A 10,244-nucleotide genomic window follows, 5' to 3' on the forward strand; every position below is an offset into this window, starting at 1 on the left:
GTAAGGCGTTAGATAGAAAAATATGCGAGACAAGGAGCGGGTGCAAACATTTGTAGAGAAATTGAACGGAAATTTGGGCATTGTTCAAAATAGTCTCATTGACAGAGACAGAGAAGAATAATCTTAGAAAAGTTTTGAATGAAATGTGGGTGAGAATGTGCATAGATGAGAATTAGTGTAGAGAGATATTGTGCTAAGAGAGGTCATTGAAAGTCCATGATTGTGCATAATATGTTCGCAAAACTGATATGTGGTTATCAATGCATTTGATTTGAATAAATCTACTTTTGTTTTTTGAAATTTATAAGCAGATAGTCTTTGCATTTGTTTGAGTGTTTTTATGTATTGAAGTAGAAGGCAAGAGGGAGTTCCTTTTGCATCATATGTGCATAAAAGTTAAAAAGTGGTAATTTAGAAGTGACATTAGATATCAATTCATAGACATCCAAATAATTATGCACTACACTCATCAAAAAAATCATACAATTGATCTAATACATATTCTTCTAATAAATGTTTTTATCAAAACCTATGCACAAATGCATCAATTATTGTTCACTATATTGTTTCAACTTTTGAGTAGTTACAACAAACGTGAAAGGAATTTTTATGAGCACAAAAGTTAAAAAGTGACCATTTAGAAGTGACACCCGATATTTATTCATAGGTGCCTCAATAATTGTGTGCCATAACCACCAAAAGAAATTGCACAATTGATTTGGTACATATTCTTCTAATAAATATTTTTATCGGTACCTATGCACAAATAGTCTCAATAACCATGCATTGTGGTTGCCAATAAATTGACACAACTCCTCCAATTAAGCATTCAAATTTTAACTACTTGGTGTACAAGTGGGCAACTATTGGTACATGTGGAATATTTTAGTGGGCTTTTTATTACCACATATTGGTTATTTTTAATTAAAGATAGTAATTGGGAGGGTTAATTGGGCAAGAACATTGTGATTATTGATACATGAGTGACTATTAGGTCTTTTCCCCTACTTAGGATACCATAATTAGGTTTTGGTCAAATATTCAAAAAGTCATTTTTAAGACTTTTTGCTAGGCATGATAATGTGCATTGCTAAAAAAGAATAGAGCTCCTATAACATTCCATGTAATCACTAAATGCTCACAAAGTTAGTCCGCACAACTATTGGCTCATCAAACCTACTCATGATCAACACTAACAACTTTAAAGTCACAATTGCTAGTGTTATACTACCAAAAATATTAGACATTAAATCAAACAAATGCTATTACAACTATAAAATCATGCTTAACTAGTGAATCCTTTCCATTGACATACATATCATTCCAAACTCCTAAAAAATTGAAAAAACTTAACATTGACCATTGAGATATGGTTAATCTAGCATCTTATTAAGATTGATTCTCATCATTTATTCAATCTTTCAAAAACGAAAAATACTATCACAACTATTAAATCATGCTCAACTAATGAATCATCTCGCCTAACACACATCCCATTCGAAATTCATATAAATTTGAAAAACCTCAACATTGACCATTGAAATATGGCTAATCTAGAATCTTATTAAGATTGATTCTCATCATTTATTCAATATTTGAGAAATGAGAGTTTATGTTTAAAAATGGAACTCTAATAAAATTTGACAAAATTGAATGAGCGCAAGTGGGAAAAGTGACGAAGATGATAAATTCTCTCCGGCACTGAACCCTGCTGAAGTTATAATTAAAAGTTAAACATTCGATTTCAATGAAAGGCTGCATAGTAAGACTTGCCTTGGAACAAAGAGATATCCTTGTATAGTTTTACACGCTGCTGGCCAACGTTTAGGAAAGGCATAAACCACACACACTAAGCTTACACTCCTAGATTTAAAAGTGTTAAACACTCAGAGTTGACAGACATTTTCTAGACTTAATATGCTGCTTAATGTATATGGTCACACTAAGAATACATTTCTAGACTTAAAAGGGATAAACACTCAGAATTGACTAATATTCTCTGAACTTAATATGTTGTTTAATGTGTGTCATTTAAGGCTGGCCAAAGGTTATTGTATGAGGACGTTTTTTTTCTACACAGGGATAAATTACATCAAGAGGATCAGGATCATACATCAAAAATTTGAAGCACGCCTTCCAATCCTCATGATCAGAGCCCGCAGTCACTTTCAGTTTGTCTCCCATCCCCAGCCAATTGAAGTCAAAATCGCCCTCCACTCTCACAACACGTACTTCCAGCACATCTTCCCTTCCACAATCTACGTCCGGGTGGATCATTTCACATGCACGTAAATTCTGATTCCTTTCAATGCTGTAGCTCAGCCTGTTCCTGCCTTCGCAGTCAAAGACTTGGCCAAGCGAAAGACAACAAACAATATATCCCGCACAGTAGCTAATCTCACTCTCAGCAGCACAGTATTCAAAATAATTATTTTCATCCCGGTTCTGCCCATTCGGCTCGGCCTGCAGCCAATTGTACGACTTGGCTCTTCTAGGCATCGGACACTGACTCTCGAAAGAGATGCCCTGCCAAATACATGTTGATGGTCAGGTCAAGCTACTTTTTTTTAATCAAATGGGAGGAAGGGTTTCAGTTTGACGGTCACCTATGCCGTTACGATTGTTTTCCCTTCCGGTTACAGGTGCTTTACACATTTTTTCGCAGTGCAAATGATGTACAGAGGTAACTCACCATTTATTTGAACTGTTAAATTATAATACAGTAATATTCTTGCATATATCAAGTCTAAATCACTTTATATATCATAAAATTGACAGAAATGCTTTTATAATTTCAAGTTGAGACGGTGCCCTGAAAATTGCGCAAATTATTTTACTGACAGAAAGGACGAAAAACGTGAATGGGAAGGGGAGAGCGAAGTTTCGTTGGACATACCTTGATGGTCTCGTGGAAGGAAAGTAATTGCTTTGAGGTGACTCCGGGGCCCGCAATGAAGATGCTCTCCAAGGACTTGAGACCAGCCAAGCCGCTTCCAAGTGTTGCGCTGGAAATATTTCTACATCCCACCAATTTCAATGTTGTCAATCCTTGCAAAGATTCCAATCCAGGCAGAGCCCTCAGATGACATGACCTGCTTACGTCTAATCTACACAGACTTTTCAGTCCAGACAAGCAGCATAAGCTCTGCAATTGCATACAGTCACGCGCATACAGCATCTCCAGTGATGGTGGGACCGCTCTCAATTCGGAAAGCTCGCTGCACCCGTCCAAATGCAGTTCCCAAAGTCCACTCAAGTTTTGGAAGCAGCCGGGAAGGCTGCGAAATCTATTATGCTCAAAATGGATGATTCTTAACGAAGACAATTCGAATAGTCCGGCTGGGAGTCCATTTTCACACAGTTGGCAGTAGCCGGCATCCAGATACGCCAAACTTTCTAGCCCACCAATGGTGACCGGTAGCTCTCTAAGATTTGAAATGTGGTGGATTTCTAGTTTTTCCAACCGAGTCAAATTGCCAAAACTAGCAGGAAGGTTGCGTAAATTCTTACACCAAGATAGATCCAATTCTTGCAGACTTGAAAGCATACCGAAATCCTCAGGCAAACAAGAAACAGTATCACAGCCTTTCATGTTGAGAGAAGCTAAGCTGTGGAAGCTTCCCAAATTATTGGGCAGGCTTTTCAGTGAATGGCAATTGTGCAAGTCCAGAATCTGCAACTGGGTATAGATTATTGTAGCAGGAAGTGTTTCCAGGGACCCGCATTCTCTCAAAATAAGCACTTTAAGTTTCTCCGGCCATATCTGTTCAAACATCATGACACGAATGAATCCAAACCCTTACTTTCCTTACACTAAAAAAGAAAAAAACATTTGTATGCCTTACGTTTGAATATTCTTCTGTTTTTTCGTCCCAGAGATGAGTTATCTGACTATCGGTCACCTCCAGAATAACAAGCTTGTTCAGGTTCAGTCCCGGAGGTAGCCATGTTAATGAACATCTTGTCAATCTTAGCCATCTCAATTCGTCAAAGTAGCGTGCCTGAGGAAAGTGTCCCTTAATCTCGACATTTGCAAGCCAAAGCAGCCTCAAGTTGTACAGCTGCATGAACATGTCTGCCTTCACTGTCTTCCTTTCCTTGGGCTCGTAGCGAAGATAACGAACTTTCTTGGCCTTTTCCTTGATTCCATATAAAAATACACAAATAATTCTTACCTCCATAGTAACTGGAAACTAGCTACCATGTAAGACATAAACATAAAATAGCCACGAGAAACATATGCAACGTTAAACAGATGAAAATAAAATAATAGGATAGGAAGAAAATCCATACCCAGTGTCGGCGTAACATATGGTGCACATCGTCCTCATCGAATAGTCTTGTGCGTTTATGGGGATCTGCAGATATTTCATTTGCTACAGTAGTTCCCAAATCTTGGAGGCACCGATGCATCAGTAAGTCGTTACTAGAACCCAAGTTGACCAAAGACTTTTGCAAGAGATGTCTGAGAGAAGCATGAACACTCCGATTCAGTTCTGCCCAAAAGATCATAGCAATGTCCTTGTCCTGCCCTGTAAAAAGACAAGCAACATCTAGAAACATCTCCTTTTCATTGGGGTCAAGGGTATCGTAGGAGGCTCTGAGTTTCTTTTGCATACAAAGCTCATCCCTTAACTTGTCTGCCATGTCTTTCCACACATCTCTATCGTCTTCACCAACAAGGGTTTTTCCAAGAAGTTGGAGTGCAAGAGGATGGCCATCACAAGCATTAACAATATTGATGCTTAGGGTTAGTAGCTCTGGATCTGTACAGCTGGAATTAGGGAATGCGTGGAATTTGAATAACTCCATGGCATGTTCTTGAGGAAGCCTCCTTACCTCGTACATTTCATCAACGTTCGCCACTCTTAGAATTTGTTGATTCTGAGATGTAATGAGCAAACGACTGCCTGCCCCGAAGTCAGTGAAATTTCCCCAAAGAGCTTCCAGCTGCTCGACACTTTGAATGTCATCAAGGAGGAGGAGAACTCTCTTACCCCTGAGACACTCTTGTAGCAGATATTTACCTCGATCAATATGATCTACTTCGACTCTGACTTGGGAAACATCTTTGAGCATACGGTTTTGCAGCTTGACGAGCCCGTTTTCCAGTTGACATCTTTCTCCAACACCCAGAACAAAACAATGCACTTCAAACTGACTACAGAAGACTTGTTTGCAAACAACCTTTGCCAGGGTGGTTTTACCCATCCCGCCCATGCCATGTATACCCACTTTCACAATCTTCTTCTGATGATCCGCTACGTTCAGTAATCTCCTGACATGCTCCACGCGCCAGTCTAAACCAAAGCATTTCGGAGTATCCAAATGAACCTTAGCTGACTCTAAGAATTTCACCACCTCCGTCACTACATCTTCAATCAAATTGCTGTCCCTGCAAAAGTGTGAACTATATTGGTAAATACTTCAATGTCGATTAAGGAGAGAGAAAAAAATATGTAAGTAAAACTTGCTGTAGTCTTACGAAGAATATTGATTCTGAGACCATCCACAGATATCGGGAACATTCTCTAATGCTCCGATTATCTCGCTGTTTCGATGTTGCACGAAATCTTGTGCAGATGGAATTCTCTCCGGGTGGCGAACGTCTGAAGGCAAAACATGATAAAACAGAGGAAAAAATTTGACCCTGGAATTAACCATAAAACACACTTCATTCAAAAACGACTGTGACTGGATAAATTTTGGGGAGAAAATGGGAATGCAGATCCTACTTTCTCGGATGCGTTGATAAGAAGGGCCGTCATCTGTAAATTTTCTTTGTAACCGGGTGAAAATGCCTGCTTCAACAAGAGCAGAGCACAGTCTGGTAGCAAACCTTTGGCAGATGATGTCAGGGTCACAAAAGCTTAAGTAAACGTCATGTATTTTGAGATGAGTGAATGGAAAAGAGGGATTGGCGGGGGAAGAAGCGGCAGCAGGGAACATATTGAGGCTGCAAGTTTTCTCAAAGAGGACACCCGATAATTGCTCAAACCAAAATCGGCCTTGGTTTATATGTATTCAAAATGTTTCTATTCAAGCTTTTTTCTAAACATATGTAGACTTCCCCATTTTCCGGAATGCGGAACCCGCCTGCAAAGAGTAGAAAATAATTTAGCTCCATTTCAGTATTAATACAGTGTTTTTTTTATAAAGAAATGCTTATCGAAAACGCAATATAACGTACGACAAACAAATCGTAGCTGTGAATTGACAGCTGAAATAATATGTCCACCACTCAGAATTACTTTGTCTTTAGTCTTTGTGGCGCACTAAACAGGAAATTGACATTATTGCTCGTTTATATACTTATGCCAGCATATTCTTTCATAATTATCAATAACATTAAAAGAAGGTGCAATATTTATGCCTTTTGTAGTTTATATAGATTATATTATAAATTTTATAAGAAGTCTATGATTAAATTTCTAAGTACTTTATTAAAAAATTGATAAGACATCAATCATTAATAATAACATTATTGATAAAATATTAGATATTGTGTCTTGACATTGTTGGCATGTGATGCTGAAGTCTCACTGCCATGAAACAATTAGTCCATTACCATGCACTGATCAATCCATGCATGCATAGGATAATAGATAGTTAGCATGCATGCATAGATTAGTAAATAAGTTAGCTCTAGTTAGATCGGTAATCCACCTTAAAAGACAGTTAGTTTTGTTTCTTAATTGGTGGTGTGAGATCTTCTATAAAAGAATGACAATGTAATCTTTTTTATGACAAACAATAAAAATTTGTGTTTGTATTTATGTTGTAGTTGTATATTTTTGTGTTTTATCTCTGTTTCTTTCCTATAGTTGTTAATTCTCTTCCTAGAGACATGATTGGCATCATTTGTGTGCATCATTTGTGTGGCTTGATACAACATTATATGGTAAATTTTGACATAGGTCATTGTAACAATATTCAATGTCACACTCGTCGACATTTTGAACATTGATTTTTGTTGAACATAGAATTGAGGACATTCAACATCAACTAAATGGATTCGCAACAAATAAATATAGTTATTTTAGAGAAGGAATTGTAATCTATGTATTTGTATATGCTTGGAATTCATGTAAACGACAAATATTTTGCTACATGTTATGAGCTAAGTTTTTTGTTGTGCATAAAATAATACATCTAAAATTGTTGTTAATCACAAGCAATCTTGAAATAATTAAATTTATTAAATAATTGTATTGTATATCTCTTTGACCATTAATATTTATTACTTCTAGTTAATGTTGACCTTTTGTAGACAAGTATCTAATGCATTAGAGTTAAGATTCTACACAAACAAAAAAAAATTAAAGTAATTTTTTTCTTTTTGCATATTTTAGTAGAAAGTCGTATAATGTGAACAACAAGAAATTATGGAATGTAAATCAAATAAAGAAAAAATAAATTGAATGATAAAATTAAAATCATATGATATTTATGCTTGAACTCTCCTTAATTACTCAAAAAAATAATAAATTTGTGATATATTATTAACATCTTCAATATCTAATTGATTAAACTCAATGATTAAAAATAAAAGCCATGGTTAGTAGATCTATATTCAATGAAACCCATTGTTCCACGGTCGTTGGGGACGTAGGGACGAGGGACAAAGGGAAAAAGTTTTAGGGACGGAGGGACTTGGGCCTTGGGGGGCAAAACGCATTTCCATGGAACACTGAATTGAAACCATAAAAATTTAATCATAATTTGATTCAGACTAAAATTATTAATAATAAAACTTGACATTCCCTCAAAAAAAATTAAATACTAACATGATAGATCGTTGAACGACTGATATTAAAAAATAATCTCTAATAAAAAATTTAAAAAAATCATTAAAGTCTATAAAGTCGCAATCCTACCAATAACAACAAATTTTAAAGAAGAGTTCATTATAAGTTAAAAATTAGAAAACGACAAATGCTTAATCCCATAACTCAAAACCTTATGAATAAAATCTTGCAACAAAAAAGCTATTTGTCGCATAAAAACATGGACTATAGGAAACTTTGCTATATGGAGATCCAATTATAGAAGCTTTGCCACATACAACAATCTACAACTTTTCGTAGTTTGCAGCTCTCAAACAAGAAGCCCAGAATCAATCGAATACTTCAACCACTAACCAAAATACTTTGTATAATATCACCCAAACGATAACTCATTACCACATGATCAAATCTATGTAGAGTTCATTGTAGACTACTACCAAAAGTATAATGGAAGAAAAATTGTCCGATGGTAAGGGATGAAAAATTGCACCATAAATGGTTTGATTATTAAGTTCATTGTGGTGAGGGAGCATTGCAGGCATGATGGGACGAGCAATAAAAATTTAATCTCCATTCTCCCGAAAAATTTAAAATAACAATGAAATGGGTTTTTAGGATTATGTGCTAAATGAAAATATGTTGAATTCAAATGTTCTAAGATTAGCATAACATTTATATTTGAATTGAATTATTCTGAAAATTAGACTACGTTAAATGCACACCCTATAGGATTGATGTATGTACATTTAAAAGAAATGACAAAATGTGTGCTTGAAGAAAGCTTGATGTCCTTAATATAGTTTTACACGCCAAATGCTATTGTATGAGGAGGTTTTTTTTCTATACAAAGTTAAATTACATTAAAAGGATCATACATAAAAAATTTGAAGCACGCCTTCCAATCCTGATGATTAGAGTGCACACTCACTCTCAGATTGTCTCCCATCCTCAGCCAATTGAAGTCAAAATTGCCCTCTACTCTCACCACACGTACTTGTAGCACATCTTCACTTCTGGAATCCATGTCCAGGTGGATCATTTCACATGCATGTAAATTGTGATTTCTTTCAATGTTGTAGTATAGCCTATTCGTGCCTTCATGATTAAAATTCTAGCTAAGCGAAAGACAACAAACGATATATCCTCCACACTAGCTAATCTCGTTGTCAACTACATAGTATTCAATATAATTGTCTTCCTCCCCATTCTGTCCAGTTGGATCGACCTATAGCCAATTGTATGAGGTGTCTCTTCTAGACATTAGGCATTGACTCTCAAAAGAGATCACTCATGAAATACATGCTGATGGTCGGCTACGTCTATTCTGGCTCCAAAATGGATCTTTTGTACAGCCTGTTAGCGACATGTTAGTCAATCGCAACCGTTAATTGCAAAATCAACGGTGTAAAATGCGTGACTAACACGCGTGTTAGTCAATCTGTACTGTCGTTTTGGAGCCAGAATAGACGCGTCCCTGATGGTCAAGTCGAAGTACTTATTTTTAATCAAATGGGAGAATAGGTTTCACTTTGGCGGTCACCTATGTCGACACAATTGTTTTTCCCTCCGGTGACAATTGGCTTACACATTGTCTCCCAATGTAGATATTGTACAGACGTACTCACCATTTATTTCAACTATTAAATTATAATATAATTATACTCTTGCAAATGTCATGTCGAAATCACTTTATATATCTTAAAAGATAAAATTTACAGATATACTTTTATAAATTCACTTGATAAGACGGTGTTGCAGTAAATAAGCAAATTATTTTACTAACTGTAAGGACGAAAAAATGTGATTTGGAAGTGGAGAGAGAATTTTAGTTGAACCTACCTTGATGAATCATGGGCTGTTCTGTGTAACTTGGAAGGAGTTGACTAAATTTCACATCCAAACTATCTCACCTGGACGTTTTTGCAGGACTGTTATCTGGGTTGCTTGTTAAATGACTTCAACAAACTTAATATGGTTTTATTAGTCTATCAATCATGGGCTAAGTTTCTCGTATTCCTTTATCTGGCAGAATTGATTGGTTCAAGAAAATTTGATAAACCATTAGCTACTATTAATAGGTTCAAAGGAAAATGTCTTTTTTAGGAAAGGTATTTAAGGTTTTTGGGATCTATGGACCCTTCCATTTTCCAATGGAAAACATGGCCTCTACTTAAAACTCAATTTAATCTCTCAGCTCTGCTAAGCAACCAATTATTGAAAAACAAAAATTAGTTGCTCCTAAACTTCATAATTTGTTATTCCTGGATTGTCATGCAAACTTTTTCAATGATTGGAGATGACCTAATGCTTGTGGAATTTGCTTATTCCAACTTCAAATCATTTACAAACAGATCCTTCCTCCTATCACCATCTCACCCCATCTCAATAAGATGTGGCATTTATTTTTTCTTCAGTCCAAATGGAATATGGTCAACCTCCAAATTTGGAAGTCCAAAG

At 36.1% G+C, this 10,244-nt stretch overlaps 1 protein-coding gene across 2 annotated transcripts; it reads right to left on the minus strand.

Moving 5' to 3' along the window:
* Positions 1 to 1,549: 1,549 nt before the first annotated feature.
* Positions 1,550 to 6,087, minus strand: LOC131064844 (disease resistance protein TAO1). Of its 2 annotated transcripts, XM_057999135.2 has the most exons (6): positions 5,736 to 6,087; positions 5,486 to 5,609; positions 4,294 to 5,395; positions 3,846 to 4,139; positions 2,897 to 3,763; positions 1,550 to 2,526 (listed from the first exon to the last, which is right to left on the minus strand). In XM_057999135.2, the coding sequence occupies exons 1-6, from the start codon at positions 5,947 to 5,949 to the stop codon at positions 2,032 to 2,034; spliced, it is 3,096 nt and encodes a 1,031-aa protein (XP_057855118.1). In that variant the 5' UTR covers positions 5,950 to 6,087; the 3' UTR covers positions 1,550 to 2,031. The 2 variants fall into 2 exon arrangements, with proteins under 2 accessions (XP_057855118.1, XP_057855117.1); XM_057999134.2 differs by having other exon boundaries at positions 5,486 to 6,087.
* Between the last annotated feature and the right edge of the window lie 4,157 nt (positions 6,088 to 10,244).

The sequence above is a fragment of the Cryptomeria japonica genome, chromosome 2 (assembly GCF_030272615.1).
Source record: "Cryptomeria japonica chromosome 2, Sugi_1.0, whole genome shotgun sequence".
NCBI lineage: Eukaryota > Viridiplantae > Streptophyta > Pinopsida > Cupressales > Cupressaceae > Cryptomeria > Cryptomeria japonica.

Bases quoted from the DNA above. Each gene is read 5' to 3' on its own strand.
- LOC131064844 (XM_057999134.2), bottom strand. From the start codon at position 5,949: ATGTTCCCTGCTGCCGCTTCTTCCCCCGCCAATCCCTCTTTTCCATTC. The intron at 4,140-4,293 runs GTATGGATTTTC...TATGGAATCAAG, and splicing joins ATATGTTACGCCGACACTGG to GAAAAGGCCAAGAAAGTTCG. The intron at 3,764-3,845 runs GTAAGGCATACA...ATGTTTGAACAG, and splicing joins AAACAGAAGAATATTCAAAC to ATATGGCCGGAGAAACTTAA.